Source organism: Hippoglossus hippoglossus, chromosome 17 (genome assembly GCF_009819705.1).
Source record: "Hippoglossus hippoglossus isolate fHipHip1 chromosome 17, fHipHip1.pri, whole genome shotgun sequence".
In the NCBI taxonomy this organism is placed as follows: Eukaryota; Metazoa; Chordata; class Actinopteri; order Pleuronectiformes; family Pleuronectidae; genus Hippoglossus; species Hippoglossus hippoglossus.
The window spans coordinates 5,634,704-5,655,836 of record NC_047167.1 but is presented as its reverse complement, the minus strand read 5'-3'; the positions used below and the strand labels follow the sequence as shown (position 1 = coordinate 5,655,836).

Genomic DNA, 21,133 nt, shown 5'->3' with positions numbered 1-21,133 from the left:
CCTTCATCAGACTAGTGAATGGTTTGCAACCAGGCAGACGTGTGCCTTCAAGAAGGCAGGTTCAGGGACTGTTAAATAAAGAATTCAGTGAGGTTATCAGTAACCTTAAAGCTGAGCTTGCTGATATTGACCATGTTTGCACAACAGCAGATTGTTGGTCAGCTGTCAACAAAGGATTTATGGGCATTACCATTCATTGGCTGGACAAAAATGATATATCACAGAGAAGGTCAGCAGTCCTTGCATGCCGCCGTGTCAGAGGAGCACACACATATGATGTGCTGGCAAAAGTGTTGGCAGGTGTGTATAAAATTCAAAACAAAAATTGTGTGCACTGTGACGGACAACGCTTCAAATTTTGTTAAAGCATTCAACTGTTTTGGAGAGAGTGTTGCCATTACTGATGCAGCTGATGAAGCAACTGAAGGGACATTTTAATTTGACACAGCAGCATGAAAAGGTCGAACAAGAAATATACGTAGTAATAAATAAAAAAGAGTGGTAACAAAATCCAATCTCCATCCATCCATTAACTATATTTCTTATCTGTTTGGGGGGTTTTGAGAGTCATGGGGGGGGGGGGGGGGGGGGGCTAGGCATGTGTTGGGATACCAGAATCAAAGATAAATAAAATAAATAGATATATTACAAACAATAACAATATAGAATTGTTCTACACGTAATAATGAGACAATTATAACAATTACCACAGACATAACTGAACTTGTATTCAGCAAATGTTTGATCATTGATACCAGACTGTCACAAGTAGCTGTGCATACACCATCACTGATGTTCACATGAGATCAGGTTCTTCAATGATGCAATGGGAAAAAAAACTGCACAACTATGGGTTGTGCGTTGTTTCCTTGTCATACTGATTAATTTAAGTTATACAAGATGACATGTGTCTGGAGTTAAACATGGTGGATGGTGTAGTTTAAATCACTAAAGATTTAATTTTCTGGTGTAATCAATGTGTAACAGTGAATTATCAGTACTACAATAAAGTGGTAGTTGTTGAGGAATTTTTGACCATCCTCACACATTACTGTATATGCCACTATATATTATGTATATTGTAGATTACACTATATCTGTACAGGAGAATACTGCCTGTCTAAATTACACAGATACTCCCTTCTCTCCCTAAGCAGGATGATAAAGGACCAACCAACAGTACGTAGCGTCTACGCTTAGGGACGTTCATATCTAACTCAGATGCTCCAGACAGAGAGACACCAACTTCAACTCTTTTGCGTATTTCACCACTGGCAAGACGTAAGGACACACTGTGATTTAGGAATGCATACTTTAGACTTAACTATCCAATAGGATGCGAACACCTACATGTAACTTCATACTTCATACATGTACTTCATAACAGTAGTGTCCTCATTAAGTCATGCTAAGCTCAAACAACAACACACACACATGCACACACACACACACACACATGCATGCAGTACACAATCACACACACACAGCCCATTCACAGTCAGTGTGATGTTATACTGCCTCTGTGTGGCTACCTGCAGCACCTGCATGTCCAGGCACTTGAAGCACCACCTTGCTCCAAAACATCTTTGCACTGATAAATACATGTCAGCAAAATAACACAACTCAAACTCTCTGACCAGTTATACTATGTTTCAACAGATACTGGGGCTCAGCTCACTGCCCTGAACTCCTGTGCTTTCCCCATTATAAGTCAAAATGTCTGCTGTGAAACAGACCCATCACAACACAGTATGTGTAAGGACACACAGACTTAAAGGTTAGGTGAGTAGAATATAGTGACATCTAGTGGTGGAGTTGCATGTTGCAGCTGAATACCCCTCAGCTCACCCTCCCCTTCCAAACATGAAAGAGAACCTGTGGTAGCCTTTAGTTGCCATAAAAACTCAAAAGGTGTTAAGTTTGTCCAGTTTGGGTTACTGTAAAAAACGTGGCAGCCTCCGTATAGAGGACCCGCTCCTGATGTAAATATAAAGTATTTAAATAGAAAGGGCCCATTCTAAGGTAAAGAAAAAAAAACAATTAGTACAGTTTACTAGTGAAAACATCACTAGGATTATTTTATATTCAACTTCTGCCAATAGATCCCTTTCACCCAAATCTTACACACTGAACCTTTAACCGAGTCTAAAAACAAGTGTACAAGTAGAATTGTGTGGTTAAAAGACAGCTGCTATGGTTGGGGATGCCCTTGTGGTTTACAAGCACTTGGTGGGAGATGATAGGTCTATGGTAGATGACACGTGCACTCATCAGGAACACCTCACTAACACCGGGCCGTTCCTCCCTGTGCTCTCGAACAGCTACGTTCCTTTGGACAGTGGATTCCACAAGAGGTTGGAGACGCTCATTGGAGATTCTGCTCCATGTTGACACGACTGCATCACATTATTAATGCAGATTTGATTGGAGAGATAAATACAGCCTGCTGCAGCACCGAAGCGGTCCACACATGGTCCTTTTGATGATGTCATAGACTCTCACATGACTATGCATTTTTCAAAATGGATTCTTGAGCTTTTTACCCTGAATGACCTCTGATGAACTGGCCTATCGTTTTCCTCAATCCATCCTAATTTGAAGGCAGCATAGTACGGAATGAGGAAAAGGACAGACCAGCACAAAACTGAAAATAGGCCACTTTATATTGCAAGCTTTAAGAATAGAGCTAGCTGAAGCATTAATTCATTTTTAATAATGTTTTAATATAAATGATGTCCCTGTTTTACATATATTTTATCCAATCGATTCTTACTTTCTCTTTTACCGCTTGGCATGCAATTTAAATATTAAGGACAAATCACTGGAGCCATATTGTGAAGCCCGTTGACGAGGCGATCGGCATTCCACAGATCTCCTGACGGTTATCTTTGAGCAAAAGGTCAATGGCAAGGCGACGACTAGAAGAGATGGCTCATATCACGCCCTGAACCGAGAGTTTGAGATGGAGAGCAGCCATGTTTCCCATGCAATAAACCTGCTAACTCTGCACACATTACCATATTGCTTTTGGTAACTTCAGCTGATCAAGTTTTTGCATTGTGTTGCACTTTGTTTATTAAGTTACAAGAGACCAGTTTTTTTGTCTTTTCTCTTGTGCACCTGACTGCGAGCCAAGTTTCCCACCGTTAGGATGATAAATGACCAAAGTGAACCACATGGCCTCTTTGGGACACTAGTCCTCTGCTTATTTCAGTACTATGTAAAAACACTGACTGTTAGAATCCTGCCAACACTGATTTGAACATGTGGATATGTACTTTCAGGACTCCCATTCTGTGGAAGGATCTTTGGATCAATCTCTCTTATCTTTTAAATCTCATTTTGATAAATGTGCTTTCTCCCAGTTCTGATCTTACAGACTATTTTAATCATTTTATGTTTCACTTTACCTTTCAACTCTCTTCTCAACTAAACATTTTTTTATTTGTGCTGTAATGCTGTGTGTCCTTCAAAAAGTTTTACGTTGTGTAGCTTATTTGACGTGGACATAACAATAGCATTGGAGCTGCAATATACAATCATGCATATTTAGTGTTTGTAGCGAAATGCTAATTTGCAACATCTGTCACCAGAAGGCTTTTTATGAAAAAATTTAAATGAGTAGACTAGTTCAAATGAAGAGAGAGAGAGAGGACAGAAGGAGAGAAAGTACAAAACATACACGGTGAGGAAACACAGATACCATACTGATACAAAGACACAGTACTATAAAATATAGATTTACATATACATTTAATACATTTAGAGGAATATTAGACTTCAGACCAGTGTCTTTCACCGATGATTTAACACCTCTGTTAAAAACTTTAGAATTGTGATCATTTTCAGCTCAGTAGGTCGACAGCTCCAAAGTGTTTCTCCTTTAACAGAAAAGACTGATCGTCCAAATGTGATTTTGCACATGGCGATGCGGATATTTCACAGAGATTTTAACATTTTACTTTCCTAAAAGTTATTTAAAACAATGAAATAGTTTCTTTGTTTTATTTATTTTTTACATGTAATAAAATCACTTTTCAAGATCAAATTTGATGTGATGACAAAATTGAACACATCTCAACTAGACCAGATTTCAATAGAAGTTGGTTCTAAGAAAATCCAAAATCAAAACGTGTTGCAGAGGACTGTGAAGAAACTCTGCTGGTGTTCTGACACAGGAAAGGACCAACCAAAGCTTTTAACGACATGGGACATCTATGACAAGAAAGACAAAGCTCAGAAATCCAACACGCAAACTGAGCAGTCTGAACGCGTCACAGGCTCTTCTGATTTAAGCAGGGGGGGGGGGGGGGGGGGGGGACACCATCAGCCTGATGAACCTTAACCAAAGAGGACACCTAGTGGATACCCCTGGGAACGACAATGAAGGAAAACTGTGGACGTGTTGCTTCACACCTTTCTCCTCAAAGAAGCGGACATGATGGCTTTCACACTCTCTCGTTGTTGGAACGAATATCAAGATGGACAAACCTCAGATGGCAGCAGTTTATTCCACTGCCTGTTTCAGCACCTGAGACATGCATCTACGATATCATGCTAAATACGGAAACCTGATTTTGATCATTATTTTATTATCATTTTGATAAATATCAATGCATTAATGTATTTGTGAATAATGTATACTGCAGCCAATTCAATTTGATTCTTAATTGCAAAATGTACATAGATTTGTAGATATTTATAACTAACATTCTTAAAAGAGTCTACATCAATGTAACATTTTTTTGTTAATTAGTGTGCCGTATCAACATTTTTTTATATTAAGTGTTATTATTGAACCACATTAATATTTCCAACAGACATGTCATTTTATTCCATCCATATTGGCTATATATAGAACAACACTTTAAAGAAACAGGGTTATCTCATTATGATTACAATGATAAGTTTGTCATGAACCCCACCAACCACACTCATATTCAAAGCTTGCTTCAGTCGCATGGTTTTGGCAGTGGCAAAGACTTTGAGAGAGTTGGCTTCTCATACCTGGACACTGCACGTTTGACTGATTCTCCCTTGTCTGCCTGATCTTTGAAACTTCTTTCGTTCTTTGTCTCAAAGTTTCGCTGAACACTGGACGTTCTGCAAACAACATTTTCAAAACATAGCCTGCACACAGCACGCTCCTTATGGAAAACAAAGCCACAGTCTTCTGCCCATGAGGGCGGAAATGCCCGTGTCTTCGGTTTCTCATGAAATCCCCGATACACCTGAGCGGCTGCACTTCACGGAGATGCATGTGGGGAGATGCGAGCAGCGCCGTGCTGGGAGGCTTCTTCTTCTTCTTATTTAATGGCGATTGGCATCCAGCCTATGGCGCATTACTGGCACCTAGTGGCTGGGAGGTGTTAACATCAAGCTAAATTGTACAGGCTGCGTGACGACAAAACCTTTGAACATTTCTTTAATAAGAAATCGCCTGTGTGCCAAAGATGAAATCGCCTGTGTGCCAATGATGATGATTATCATCATTGGCACAGCCTTAGGTTGCTGACCCCTGGTCCACATTCTACTGTGGGCAACAAAAAGAGAATACAAACTAAATCCATTCTATTGTGTGTATTTTTGTAACTGCTGGAATCTGATTGGTTTTTCTCCCCAGCTCTGGTATATACTAGACGCCAGCTCCCAGCCAGCCTTCTCTTTTCCATTCAGTTGTCAGCAGACGGCTGCACTGCTTTAGTTTGCATTCTTTCTTCACAGTTTTGCTTGTTGTGCAATTGTCAATGGGTGCGTTTGTGTAGTTTGTGTATTAGACAGCTAAAGGCTCAAACTTGTGTGTAAATAATTGTGGATTTTGATTTTTTTTTTGTCCTTTCCGAGTGTTTTTGGTTTGGACCCAAGTCCTGTGTTTTTTAATTTTTGGGGGGGTTTTCCCTGCAATTTCTATTTGATTTTGCTCGATGCAGATTCTTCATAAGTAAAATGTTTAAAGAAGAGAGTATCCACTGCGTTCTGTCCACATAGAGCCATAGCAGGAACATATTGAATTGAATGACATAACTTTGCTTCGTTTCAAAGCTTTAATCAATTACCCTTTCCAACAAGTGTTTGCCATTCAAACTGCTACACAACTTATTACCTTGGGTTAATGTTTTATGAACACTAGGGGGCAGTCTTTAATAAACGGTAACAAGCCAAGCAGATGGGAGTCCATAACTTTAACAAATTGCAATAACATCAGGTGTATGTCGCAAAGTATTTCATTCTTTATTATGGATAATGTGATATACAGCAGTTTAATGTATCTGATACATAGATCAGGGTGTTATGAAATGCTGGTTTTGTTTTTTTAATTGCACAGATAATGGATGAATTCTGGAAAAAGGAAACCTCAAACAGCCTGGACAGATTAGATACTGTGAACACTAATTTCTACTTCAAACTGTAACCATGTTTCAGTTGCCAACTTCTAACCTTTAGTCAACCACATGTGCTCTGTTGTCTGCTGCACTGGTAAAACGGCAATTAAAATGTTTTTAAATAAAACATGACTTGTGGATGGTTGAAGTGGGAAAAATACAATGACACACATATTTGTAAAAGTACTTTTATTTTTGAGCCCTTAAGTACATAAAAACAGCATTCTTGGAGAATGATGCATCCGAGTGGCAATTCTGTTCAAGTACAGAAGTCTGACCATTGCAATGGATTATTCATTCTTAAAAAACTAATTTTCCATAACAAAATACAAAGCGTTGCGACGCTAAGAAACAATTTTGAATTAGCGGGTGGACTGACTATGTTGAAAATTATTTTTAGTACCTGAATTTTTGGAATTGCTCAAGCAAACCTTCACAAAACCAAAGAAATGTAGGACAAGCCTACAATGCTTAGTAGAGCTATAAAATCTGTTTTGTGTACTAAAGAGACAATTTCATAAAAAGCATTAAAAAAAAACCTGACCTGATTTGAGTAGACGTATGTAAACATTACAAAAATACTATTTACATATATGTACAATGGGACCTGCCCACAGTGAGTCATCCCCTTTGGGAAGCAGATAACAGTCTTGTCAGGATACTCACCAACAATCAATAAGTTATTTGTAAGACAAGGTGAGGAAATGTCTTAAATACCAAACTACTATAACTTAGCCAAAGATATTCATATATGCACATAAAATGTACAAAAAAAACACCAGTGTTCATTCTCCTTCCTGACAAGGAATGAGGATACATTTGTCATGTTTGATGTGGTTGCTCTGCCAAGGCACGAAGGCTCCTACAGGAATGTTTCAGTTCACTGGTTGTCCAATAATAAGCGGCAAACTTTTCAGGGATGTTCTGACCATGATCCCATGATGGATTTCAGATGAAACAATGTCGTTATGGTCAGTGGGGCCTACATGTGCCTCTTCATGTGGAGAGCCAGGTGATCCGAGCGGGAGAAGGCACGTTCACACATGTGACACTGAAAGGGCCGGTGTCCAGTGTGTTTCCTGAAGTGACGGGTGAGCTCATCTGACCTGGCAAACTTCCAGCCACAGCCTTCCCAGTTACAGTGGTAGGGCTTTTCACCTGAGAGACACAAAAGCAAATTCAGTTTAGATTACAGGTCGTCACGGTGCATGAACAAGACAAAAAGTGAAATTGAAATACATTTACTAATCGGATTTGTTTGACCTTCACAACACAAAGTTAAGGTGCTCACCTGTGTGTGTCCGCATGTGGGCTTTCAGGTGGGAGCTCTTGGTGTAGGTCTTCCCACAGCCTGGGAACTCGCAGCCGTGCGTCGCGGTGCGTTTTCTTGCCCACGACCGGCGGCCTCGCTTTTGCTTGATGCTTCCCACCTCGTCCTGCCCGTAGAACTCCAGTGACGGCGACGAGGGAGGGGTGAGCATCATCCCCTGCATGGAGGCCGGGTGATGCTGCTGGTGAACGCACACCGGCTCCCTGTGCATGTTGTACTGTCCTTGAAACGGCGGCGCACTCTGGTGTGTGTAGTGCGGCTGGTAAGGCGCGTGCATGTACTGGTTTTGGAGATGGTGTTGATGATGAGAGCTCATGGTCGAGTTCATTTGTAGGTGACAGTCTGTGTGTCCCTGTAGAACAGGGTGCTGCATGGGCTGCGCGCCGAACCCCGGCAACCCACCTAGAACTGAAGCGGGGTGGTGCGTAAATGCGGCTGGATGCGCGGTGCGTAACTGGTGCTTCTCAAACATCTGTCCCATATAGTCGCCAGCAGCAGTCATCATACAGGACGGACTTACGGGCTCGTCTTTAATTTTGAGTCCAAGCGGCGGCGGGGATGTGGCCACATGCTGGTGCCCAGACGTCGTTTGGACGGTGACGGGATTCAAAGCGCGCAGCTCGGTGTACTCCCGCACGTCCCTCGCCTTGCCCGGCGAACTCTCCCCCGGGTAGCCCATCTCGGGCGTGAGGAGCTCCGCCATGAGGCTGCGCACCGGGCTGGAGCCCGTGAAGCTCGCGGTGCCGCAGTAGCTCTGCGAGGCCAGGTGAGGGGACGGGTGGTCGCTGCTGTCAGGCACAGAGCCGCAGCTCTCCGGAGACTCCGGCAGAGAATACGCGCACTGCTGCTGCTGCTGAGGTGGAGAAAGGCTGCTGCTGCTCACCACATCGGAGTGGATGGTGTTGGACAAGATGAACTCGAGGTCCAAGAACCTGCCCAGCTCGTCGTCGTCTTTGGACTGCAGCGCGGGAGCCTGCACGATGCTGAACTCCACCTCAATCAGCGGCTTGTCGGCGCCACCTGTTGCGCTGCGTTGACGCGCACACTCATCCCTGCACAGCTGCACGGAAACACAGAGGGAACATGGAGTGAGCCTCATGCGATCGCAGCAATCTGAACCAAAGTAAACCCAACTGTTCACCAGAAAAAAAACACTATTGAAAACTCAGAGGTGATTACTTACATTGTCAAAATGTTTCCGCTCCATGGTTTGGACACTTGGAAAAGATGTCATGATGGCGGGTATCGCAGCTTCAGCCGCAGCCATGCTGACCGCTCACAGGTAACCACAGGCGAGGACTCGGGACTGGAAGTGAGAACTGACGCGGTCCTTTATGTCCATAAAACGCGTCTGTGGTAACGTCGGCAGCTGAGGAGCGTTCCAGGATTCAGGATGTAAGTATCAACAGTGGTGACGGAGCCTCTTATAGCTCCAGTGTCCCATACCGGGAGGTGTGGCCACTACTACAGCCCCCACCTTCCCTCCACAACACACACAGCTCCCCCACGGCACACACATTAAATGACATTTAGGTGCGTAAAGCAGCTATGTCACTAAACCCCCCAAAAAAGAAAGGATTTACATAACAATGATTGACTATATGACCATCATCCACATATATGAACATCACTGTAGCCAATGGATATAAATTTACGCGTCTTTTACGCATTGACTTTTGACGCATGACTTTTCCTAATCTGCCTTTTAGCCAGAGCATTTATCCATTTCCACCTCTTTATTTTCATCCACGAGTGAGATAAAGGTGTGTGCAGTGTGGAGGCATCAAATTCTCCTCTCATGAGACCAAGCATTTCCCCTGAGGCAGACACAGGGGGCGATACTGAACCTCGCCGGAGTGTCGGGCCGCAGGAGACTCGAGATTCCGAAAGTGCTGCGTTACAGTACGAACGTTTGCATGGAAATATTAATACTTTAGGGAAAACATTTTGGGTCAAGCAGGTATCATTTGTTGCACTTGTGGCTGTCTCTCCCGTGCGTTCATTTCGCTGCGTAAAAGTCTCGCACAGTTTCACTCCAGCCTCCCTCTAAACACGCGCAGGCACATATTCACACCATTAATGCGTCCCGACTTGATCCCTGCGTGTTTAACGCAAACACAAACGTGTGAAGAGGCGGCTCATTCCCGAAGACCATCGAAACAACCTGTTAATCTGGATGTCAACAAAGGACTACATGTTTCTCAATGAGCCCCCCCCCAAACAGTCCTGTAATGTCCCCTGCAGTCATCACTATGCTAATGTTCACGTGGAAGGGTCTCGATCGTGGAGAATGAAGGGAGAACTAATAATGAATATATATATAGAGAGCAACAAAATCTGACTTTCATCTGACACTTTCATCTATTGGTGAACAATCTAAAAAAACCCACACAGTTTCATCATCTAATTACTTCAAATGCGTCATTGCATCTCAGCATTTGGTGAAGATTGCTTGAACTGATAACATGTTTCAGATGTCTGCTGCCTGTGTTTCCGCCCCTCAGACCCCCCAGCTATAATACTGACTAAATACAATTACGGTTCTTACTTGAATACTAACTGATGAGTCCAGGCAGCTCTACTCCTCCCATATAAATAAGTCTGACTTTGAAGCTGGAAAACGGTCTGTTCATAAGAGAGCTGGGCCCCTCTGGGGTTTAACTGATGTATACAGGGCGACATAATGTTACAGCTTCAGGAACATACTGTTGAACATTTAGAACATAAGAAACCTAATGTTTGGTGTTGTAACAAAGACGATTGATATAGTCACCTTTTATAGTTTTACACATGCAGAGAAGGGGGTTTAAATAAAATATAATTTTATGACAAACTTTTCTTTTTCTTTCTTTCTTTCTTTCTTTCTTTCTTTCTTTCTTTCTGTCCTAGTTCTGATTTACAAAAAACGTTTTAACTTTATCCCACTTTAGCATAACACAAGTCCCTGGTCCCATATCTTATTAGTTGAGATCAGATTAGATAAAGTGAATTTGATTTGCTTTAAATCCCCTAAACTGCCACTCAACCAATCACACTAATGCAAATATCTCGTTCTCTGCTCCTCTCGCCCTCTGCCCCTCTCTCTCTGTCTGTCTGCAGGTGTTGTGAGAGGCAGCGTCCTGCAACTCTCTCCCTTTATACTCCGTTATTTTTAACCTGCCGGGCTTACGCAAAACAAATTCCGCTCCTGTCCATGTGCCAAGTGGAAATGGACTCTGTTTCCTGAGGAAAAGTGGACGCTCGCTTCCTCTACTTTCACTCTGCAGTCACCTTTAGCTGCAGTAACTGAGAATGTAGACACATTATACTTTGATGCATTGGTTGAACATGTCTATTCAGGGCATTTTGAGTTTGTGGAATTGTTATACTACAGAACCTTCTAGGAGCAGTAATAAGCTTGAGATTTTCTATCCTCTATTATATTGAAATATAATTTCTGGAAGGTACTGAAACCATTTGAGTGAGCTCCCCTGCAGAGAAAGCCGTCCTCTATCTTGTTCCATCAAAGGCATCATCAAAGTCAGGTCATGTAAAAAGCAACTGGTCCAGAAGAGAGAGACAGATACAGATAAAGAGTCACCCCGGGCTCGGGTTTCTCCTTTTGTCACTCTCTTTTCTAAAAAGGGAGGAAGTCTCCCAGCTCGAGTGTTTTCTAAACACAATTACTTAAGATTACAGTCGAGCAGACAGAGAAGCAAGGCACCTCACGATGGATACACTCAAATATTTCCAAAGTAAACACAGAGAAGCTGTTATCTCATTCAAGTGTTTGTATTTCTACTTTCAAAACATCAGTTTTTTTCTTGGAGTTAGTCTATTTTTTGTTGCATTGTTCCAGTATTTTGGCAGATAACTGAAACCTGCTTTTTTGTTTTTACAGGACATTATGTTTTTGCCCCTGTCTGTCTGTCTGTCTGTCTGTCAGCAAGATGACACAAAAACTACTGAACAGATTGTCACTTACAGTAACTTGGTGAGAGAACCCAATACATTGTGACTCAGATCTGAACAAAGTGGCCGATCGAGGATATTTTTTTACACTTTCAACATTAAACAATAGGCCGTTTTTTGATTTGATGAGAATTTTGAATTCAAAAATAAAATATGCAACAATTATTCGATAAATAAACAAGAACTATGTTACATATTTTGTTGACTTGCTTGGACATTTCATTTTGGTCGCCTTTTAATTGTGTCATATCCGTGACTTTGCCCATCTCTGCTATAACTTCCAGGGGTCAACAACCTTTGACGAAGGAAAAACACACTCTAGCCATATTAGCCAGTCGGCTGTATTTCTGTCCACTGTTTGTAGTGGTGACTCATAGTAGATCCCAATTATTCACTGCCATTTGCTGTGTAATGTGAATAATACTTTAATACATTACCTCATCCATGAACATGATTTACTCCTGATTCACGTCAGGTAAATTTTCCTCGGCTTTGGTGGTGAAGATAACAACTGCCATGATCCCATGCTGCTTCACAACAGCCTCAAACTCTTTTGCTATTGTTTTGATTGAAAGAATCCTAGCGGCTGAAGTTACATATTAGACGTTTCTATTGAGTGACATTCTGGTATTTGGTTTTATTTGGGAAGAGATGATTTGAGTAACTTCACATGTCTGACAATTATTTCTCATAGTCAACCTGTTCCATATTTGCTTTGATGCTCAGGAAAGATTTATGAGTTTTCGCAGAAACTTCCTATCCTGAAACGGGACCTTCACATAGTGTAGAGTCATTTGACTGGAGGCTAAGTTTCTTCAATGTAAATGTGTGAGGGCACGTACAGACAACTGCCCTGTACAGTCAATGTCTGTCTCTCATTTACAGACACACACACACGATCCTGCATATATGCATTTTTAGTGTTCTTATCCAATCAGTGGCTGTGCTCCGAATAACCAGGAACAACCTACAGCACAGAGCGGATGGACACACGCAAACGCACACGCGCGCACACGCGCGTGCGCGCACACACACACACACACACACACACACACACACACACACACTAGTAGGAGCAATTATCCTCATCACCCACAAAGTGAGGGGAAACCCGACTGTTATCTTGGATAAATATGCCGCCGTGCATGGCATGAAAAAACAACAAAGTGATTAAAGAGGAAAAAAGAAAGTACGATGACGGCGCGGAGACGGACTGCTTACCTTCTAGAAAGATATCAAAGGGAGGTGGGGAGGAGAGGAAACAAGAACAAACGCAGACCGATGAGAAAAATCATGGGAAAGAAGAACAGCAACAACATGGGCCAATCAGTAATTCTGTTCTTCCTGAGGCCAGAGTTTGACGCCTGTTGGGTCAAACAGTCTGAAGGCGGGAGTAGAGGACTCGGAGCAGACTGGATAAGATTGCAGGATTTCAGTTATTAGATCTCCAGCGGGTCAATTTCTTTTTGATTTATTTAAAAAGTATTTACCTGATTATAAACAGAAGAAAGAGAGATAAACTGACTGAGGTTTTATGTTACAACTGTAATGTAAAATGTTGATTTGAAGTCACAGGTCAGATCAAACATGATCTCATTATATTAAACAAAGGATTACTAGTCTGCTGTAGTGTTTAACTACCAACAGCCCTAAATGGTTTATCTTTTTCCAGACTGCAAAGCTCACGGTGGTTAAATGGTTTAGTAGCAGTCAGTACTAATGAGGCCATTAGCAGCTAGCTGTTAGGCTAATGAGATCAGGTTGGCACATACTTAGCAGAATGTCGACTCATTTACGTTTATCATGTGTGTGTGTGTGTGATCAGGGTCAGAGGTAATTAGAAGCTGAATCAGTAATGACGACCCCCTGAGTAGAGTGGTTACATAGTGTGAGTGTTTGTACGTTATCAATACTCACTGCTTCATTTATTTTATAAATTAAAAATGTTTCCATTACACTTGGAACCTTTTATTAGGTCCACAAATATTATCATGATCAAAATGTTCGTATCGGCAGTTATCAATAATTATCACAATAAATGACACATTTCTTACAGATTTTTTTTAAACATCACACTCATATGTGTATCGATATATATTGAACTTTTGTAATATTGCCATTGATGAAAATTTGATTGTGATAATTATTATTGCCCTTTACTTACGCTAGTCGTACCTGTTTAGTCTGAGTATCACTGTGGATTAAAACAAGATTTTCAGATTTTATTCGCATTACATTTTAACTTTGCTCATTTAAAAGATTAATTAATTTTTATAGAATATAACTGCTAAGTGATCTCCTTGTTAAAAATGAAATCAGCTCAAATGAAACAAGTTCAAGTTTGATTCTTCAAAAAGTCAAATGTGGGTTGGTCATTGTGAACAGGGCCTGTTTAGTTACCATCATAAAATACAAGTTAACAAGAATCCAGCTGTCATCCTTGTAAGAAATCAAAAGTTAACCTTCTAATTAAGCAGTTTCAATTTTTTTTTAGATGAACTGTAAAACACAAACATGGTGATTCCGGATGGATTATACACAGCAGTTTTCTGAAGATTGCAGCAAGAGTAGTTGTTGTGCTCTTAAACTGTCTCAAAGCTGCTTTCAGACATGCACTGAACAGAAGATGTGTGAACGCACATGTCAGAGTGAGAGCCTCTCGAGTTTCTGCAGACTTTCTGTCCCCTAGTATAAAGTCCGCAGAAACTCCAGAGGAGCCGAAGTAAGAACACAGCAGGAGTTTCTTTGCAGGATTCACAACGAGCGGGTGGGGGTGGGTTCCTGATGAGGCCTCTAACATTCAACAGAATCAAAAACAAATATCTCAGGGTGAAAAAGTGGCGCCATCCATGTAGAAGACACTGACAAAGATGTCAAGAGAGTTTGAAGAAGAAGCTTCTTATTGCATTATGTTCTTTGTTTTTTGTTTTGTTCATCAAGTCGCTCAAATGAAGCATGTTGTAAAATGCCTGTTTTTAGCAATTAGCTTATTGAAGCGAAATCACAGTTTATTTATAATCCTACTTGATGAAAAAATAGGGTTAGGGATTGTGAATGAATTGGATATGCACTGAAGCTTTTAGCACAGGACAATAAATACATAGTTAACTTCATAGTGTGCTGGACTGATGAGCAGAGGATCTGAGTCTTTCTACCTGATCCAAGTCCACTTTATTCAAGTGTATGGGGAAGAACCAGTCTCCCTTCTCTCTCAGTTTCACCTCTTGTAGCACCGGCTGAGACTCTGCCCATTTCTGGCCACCAGCTCACTCTTCACCTGAAGGGTCATTACCTGTTCCACCTGTTTGTCTGTGTGAGTGTGTTTCCCATGGCAGTGTGCTCATGTCACAAACAGATATGCTTTTTATCGCACATTTTAATGAATAGTTGGGAGAATGTGTGGGAAATTGCTCCTTGGAAAGAGACCACCAGTATTTTGGTGTTACTTTAAAATCAAGAAATGTTTCAGAAACCAAAGCATAATGATGAAAACAGAAACACAGAAAAAGAAATGTGTCGTAAATTTAAATATCAAAACACAGGAGGGAAAGTACCATGCTCAAAATCTGGGAAATATTTGAAAATGATGATGATAGATAGATAGAAAGATATAGATATAGATACACAATGTTAAAGTCAAAAATTAAATAGCTTGTTTTTTCCCCTTAAGCCCATGTGAGTGACTGGTTCCTCCCACTTGTTAGTCAAACAGGCTCACATGCAGATAGATTATTTAGCTTTGATATACATACAACCGTGTCAAATAGCAACAATTAGCATTACATCAAGGGGTCACACACAGCATAAGGCAGGTGAAACTATTCATTTTTATTCTCTTCAGAACCTGTCTTAACCAGGTATTTCTGGAACAGCAGCTTCTCACAGACTGACACGTCTGCCTGTTATTTGCTTATACTTTAAAATCAAATATGAGCCAATAAAATACTTTTTGAATATAGGATTTTTTTTCAATTGTTTCTCATCTCAGTTAAACATGTTTTCCTCACATTTGTCAACCATCTGTATCTTAAAAGTTGAACTGGGATTTGATTACTGCTCACTTTTTGTTCTCAGAAAGTAGCCCCCCAAAAAAAACATTTTCTCAGTACACCATACACTGAAGCGTGTTTTATATGCAGCTACTGAACGTGAATATGAAGCATTTCGCCCAACTATCTCTTTAAAGAAGCTAACTGTTGGTTATGTACTGATAAACTGCTTGGGATTTAAGATGTTCTCTTAAATTGATGTTATAGCTGTCACGACTGAAAAAATAAAGATTTCACTGTATCTTTGGGTAGTTACTGCAAAATGTTGACCAGAAAGCATTTAAAGTAAAAATAAGCAGACCAGGTTACACTCTATTCTATTCTATTCCAATCACAGGATCATAGTCGGAGACTCAGGGACCTGACACTGCTGTTAGTCGACTTTGTGCCACAAATAGCCAGCTTATATCATTTCAAGTGGGTTTCTGTTTAAAGAAACTGCCTGACAATAGGCGTGTCATTAAAGAGGTAACGGGAGAAAGACCGTGTGCTAAAACAGGCAGATGGTTTAGGGTTGCTGTTGCACCATGTTGTCCATATTTTTTGTTCAGGAGCAATCCTCATGCTCTGAGGCAATAAGCGATAGCTCCACATCCATCTTGTCTGCTCCACTTAGCTCATCTTTCACTGACTGAGCTGTGTTACTGAGAGAGAGACACACAACAAAGGGACACAATCACACCTATTGTCTGGCTTTTGTAGCAGGCATAAGGTAAACATATACTGCTTGACATTTTAGGTTATTATTTAACACAGAGCGGTTTTGATTTCTGCGTGTGTGCATATCACTTTACACGTGCACTTCTTGCTGCAGGACTACTCGGGCACCAAGTTTCACCCTCAGACCAAAATACGAGAAATGTCCCAAAGGGGTTGAAGTGTCCCAGTGAGACCGAACATCTCAGCGCATGTTGAGCTAGGATGTGATTCACCATGGGAACAAAAGTCTGGGAACCATTTCAATGGCAGGACCGTGAGTTCAAATTGCAATAATTCAACCTGTTCCAACTTTAAGAAAGTCGCAAGCGTAACAATCAAGACAAATTCAAATACCTGTGATTGATGCCTGATGATGTAGTGCTTTATGAATTACCTCGTCTCTTTGCCTTCTGTCATGGGCTATAGACAAGTTAAAGAAAGCAGCAGCACAGCGTGGGTGAGTGAGAGGCCAAGGGGTGATGTATTGTGCATAACACGCTGTGTATTCGGTGTCAATAAGACGTAGAGGGTTAGGAGTTCATTTCCAAACGAGGCCACCCAAGCAGATCATAAATCTGTTAGGGGTTTGTCACTGAAATATGCAGGACCCCAGCAGGTGATGGCTGCACGCCGTTGTACAGTTTTGACAAAATAAGATAAATTCTGTTCTTGATTTGGGCAGATATTGTTGCTCTAGGGATGGTGTTGTCAGTTTGCATGCTTATCAAAACATCAGAGCACAGCCTGACAGAGTTGCTAGCATGGCTGTAGGCTCTTAAGTTGCTTTGAGACATGCACTGATCTCCGCAGTTTCTCCGTATTCTCTCCAGAGGAGGTGCACTTGTGAGACGGATTTTATCTGCCTGGCCCCCTAGCATAAAGGCCGTAGAAGTCCAGGAGAAGTCGATGTGTGAACACAGCAGGGGATCCCCTGCAGGATTCACCGCAAGTGAGTGGGAGGGAAGATGACACTGCTAAGACGTCACAGACGCAAAAATTAAAAAAAACTTAAAGAAAACAAATATCTCCCAATGAAAAAGCGATAAGAGCTGACACCAGTGTCTGTTTGTTAGGGTTAGGGTTAGAACATCATGTGATCTCTGCAGCGGAGTTAATACGTCACTTCCTGCCTCTGTCTGCTGCACCTGGCTGCTCCACCTCTCCTCTGAATAATGTGGAGGATTTGTTGCTATTGTGAACGTGTCTGTGCAGAAAACCACCTGCTGTGTTGTGCATGTGCGAAAGGCGAACTCTGGGTAAACTCTGTAGCGAATTTTCCGGATTTTACCCGAAGTTCATGTCCGAAAAACGGATTTAGAGTATCAGACCATTTAGTTTCCATTGAAAATATAACTAATTTAATGCTAAGATTCTGCCCACGGGGACACGTACTGTGGGCTTCCTTGTCTTAAATATGCAATTATCCCAAAAATGTATTCATGCGTGTACATTGGATGTAGTTTGGATGTTTATAAATATGGAAAAGAACAAAATACAATGTAGATTTACACACAGAAATAGATTTTCTTTTACCACATTCTATTATTTGACTCTGGCAACATCCTCATTCAAATATGAGGGTTTTGCATTGTAATCTTCCAGGAAGATTTCTGTTTTACCAGTTACCATCGTATTTCCCAGGAAACATATCATGTCAAACATACAGTTCATAATGTGTTGTTAAAAAGTTACACATTACTTAAATCGGCGCTTTGTCATTTCTGGCAACTAAATGCAAAAGAACAGACAGCTCCAATGAGCTTTTCTTCAAGTCTGATTTGATTCCAGTATTTTTTTCACGTGGACAGGATGAAAAACAGAGAGATCGTTCACTGAAAAGGAGACGTGAGGTCTCCAGGGTCAACAACTCTGTTTGTTGATATGCGTATATCTTTATCTTTCCAGGTGCCTGAACTGGGCTGTGACTCTGCCTGTGATGACTCAAGTTAAATTCTTCTTTTCACTGAAACCAAAGAGCCTGCATATGAATGGTCAATTAAAGTTGTAAATGAAACTGATACAGGGGATTGCTTTTGTGTTTCTACAGTATGTGGGTGATAATGTATGATGAGTTGGTTTTGTAACCATTGCGATTAGATTGTAACTTTGGAAACAACAACCAGCAAAAGAAAAGTGGGTGGGTCATCTTTTCCAACAAACAGGGACTAATAAAAACATAAATAAACTTCAGAAAAACTGTGATGATTTTACTTTGCAACAAGAAGAAGAAGAAGAAGAAGAAGAAGACACAGTAGATGGCAGTAATACACAGCTGCACATCAAATATACAGCTATGTATTGGCTATATAGTGCAAAGCACCAGCATACCCAGGACGTTAAAAACCTTATGGATCTTTTAATGGGACACTAACGCAGGTGGGATCTCTGCCAGTGGTATCAATGGGTGGTGTGACTTTTTTCGAATTGCAAACACAAAAACAAATTGAAAGCACAAACTAAATAGCAGAGAAGTTGTTAACGTATTATATGACAAAGTGAATATCAGACGGAAATCGCACATATCCCGAATCCCTTGTTCATTCATTACAGCCAGTGTTGCTTCACTAATATGGTCAGCCCACGAATAGCCCATGCGTCTGTCTGTGAGAACCATAGCAACCACGTCCGGTGGCTCCCCACAGCTTGTTTCAATAGTTTCATTCTAATCAGAAGTTTATATTTATTTCTATTCTTACATCATTTAATTTACAAAATGAACTTTGATCAAAGTTGACTGGGTGCGTCAGTGAGTAATGTGGGTGGGCCGATGCTGCCCGTGGCACATTACTGGCTTCATGACTGTGGCACAATCTACGTCTTCTCATCTGAAAGTACAGCATCAACATTGGAATGTCAAAATAAATAGACGCAATGCCAACACTAAATATCTTCTGACTTACAGGGATTAAGTGCCTTTGAAGAGGGTGAAAACCTTTCAATGGCAATACTGTCATATCTGTCACAAAAGCTTATTGGTTTCACTAAAGAGCCCCGTGATTCATTTCCCAGTGGTTGCATGTCTGGTTTGGTGAGATTTAGTAAGATGTTAGGCTGATGGCAATTCTCAAGGAGGCCACGTCAAACCGCAACTTTTATGTTTTGGTTTGTTTTTTGTTTGTAGAGATTGAGGCCGTCCCCCCCCCCCCCCCCTTGTTTCAGGTCCTTATACTAAACTAAGCTAGCCTGTTAGTGGTTAAAGCTTTATTAGATGGAAATGAGACTAGTATCATCCTCTCATCTTACCATGAGCAAAAATACAAACAAATGACATTTATTACAAAGATGCAAACACTAAAATCCAACCACAACTCTCAAGCTGTAACTGGCATTGTAATGAATCATTAAAAGCAAAGGAGGCCAAGAGCTTTAATATTTTTTATCACCCGATCAGACTAATCTTATAAGCTCTACCTTCTGAGCATGTTTATTCAAGCCGAACTACACTTCATATCAGCCGGCACGACATGTTACACCATGTTCTGCTCCAAGGCTTACAACGTGCGAACATGTGCATCCTGCTGAACATGTGTGTGTTGATGGACGCAACATGCGGAGTGGCTGCAGGATGCAAAGCAGGACATTGTGAACACTTTATCGTAATATTTATTAAACACAAGGTTTTAACAACCCAGAGGAAAAAAGACAGGCAGCTAAATCAGAAACTTTTACAAATCGGTACATAAATCTAACCAACATGGCAGTGAAAGCAGAAAACAAACTTGTCCCTGTCTGTTTCTTCTCATACCAGGCAGCTGAGAGCCCTGAGAGCTAGAAGAGAGACGTGAGAGCAAATAATTACCTTTCCCAGGTAGCGGCACTGATTGTTGGGGGCTGCGGGATGAGTGAAGAGGGCACCGTGTGTGTTTGTGCGTCTGAACACAGCATGTCCTTTTGACCTTGCAGTGCTGCAGACACACACAGAGAGACGGTTTTGTGTCCCCAGACAAGAGGTCTGCTTTCACCTGAGCAGGCTCAGCCAATTACATCCTCCAAACCCCCCCAGCAGAGACAAAGGAGAGTCAGAGCAGGATGAGTGACTGGGACCAGGCTGGGAGCCCCCTTCATGAGTGGAGGAGGGGTGAGGAGTCTGTTTGGGAATGGGGGCAGACAGACATTTCTGAGTTCAGACTCTCAAAGTTTGCAAAGAAATAACGACATCATACGATTTTTTTAACGTGCATTGGAAGTTAAATCAATACTTCATCCAGCACCAAGCTGCGAAGTGATAAAATACATGAGCGTGCTGACATAGTTGTGGTTCATGATGCGCTCCAGAGCAGCTGGTTTTGGCTGAGGGACATTCCTCTGTGCCTGCAGGTGTGTGGACAGGTTCAGACATGGCCACAAGGCAGTCCACTGGAGAGTTTTATTCACAGGTTTGGTATCAGATGACCTCCTTATGTTAGGCAATGTGATTTCATTACAAAATTGTTGCAGAGAATCCAGATTCTTTCTCTGTTGTGTGTGTGTTGTAATCGCAGTGTGAATAGTTTAATATTGAAACGGACATTATATCTGCTTCGTTTCGGTAGAAAGTAGAAACAAATATAAACAAGGAGTAGAAACAAATATAAACAAAGATTACACAATCTAAAAACACAATCTAAAACCATTACTCGCACATCCTATTCACACTTTTTACTGGTGAATCTCTTGAAAACTGACATCATGAACTTCCCATTAATCTCTCAATTAAGTCCTACAAACTGACTGACTGACTG

The 21,133-nt window shown here is 41.3% G+C and overlaps 1 protein-coding gene across 1 annotated transcript; it reads right to left on the bottom strand.

The window, feature by feature from the left end:
• Positions 1-6,559: 6,559 nt before the first annotated feature.
• klf17 (Kruppel-like factor 17) lies at positions 6,560-9,185 on the bottom strand. The gene is made up of 3 exons (XM_034612789.1): positions 8,897-9,185; positions 7,675-8,773; positions 6,560-7,541 (listed from the first exon to the last, which is right to left on the bottom strand). Exons 1-3 carry the CDS (start codon positions 8,978-8,980, stop codon positions 7,366-7,368), a joined length of 1,359 nt encoding a protein of 452 aa, XP_034468680.1. The 5' UTR covers positions 8,981-9,185; the 3' UTR covers positions 6,560-7,365.
• Positions 9,186-21,133: the final 11,948 nt, after the last annotated feature.

What these genes read in the sequence shown, in the direction of transcription:
- klf17 (XM_034612789.1), bottom strand. Translation starts at nt 8,980, where the DNA reads ATGGCTGCGGCTGAAGCTGCGATACCCGCCATCATGACATCTTTTCCA. An exon ending in AGCGGAAACATTTTGACAAT is followed by an intron (nt 8,774 to 8,896) that starts GTAAGTAATCAC and finishes GTTTCCGTGCAG; the next exon opens with CTGTGCAGGGATGAGTGTGC. An exon ending in CCACATGCGGACACACACAG is followed by an intron (nt 7,542 to 7,674) that starts GTGAGCACCTTA and finishes TGTGTCTCTCAG; the next exon opens with GTGAAAAGCCCTACCACTGT.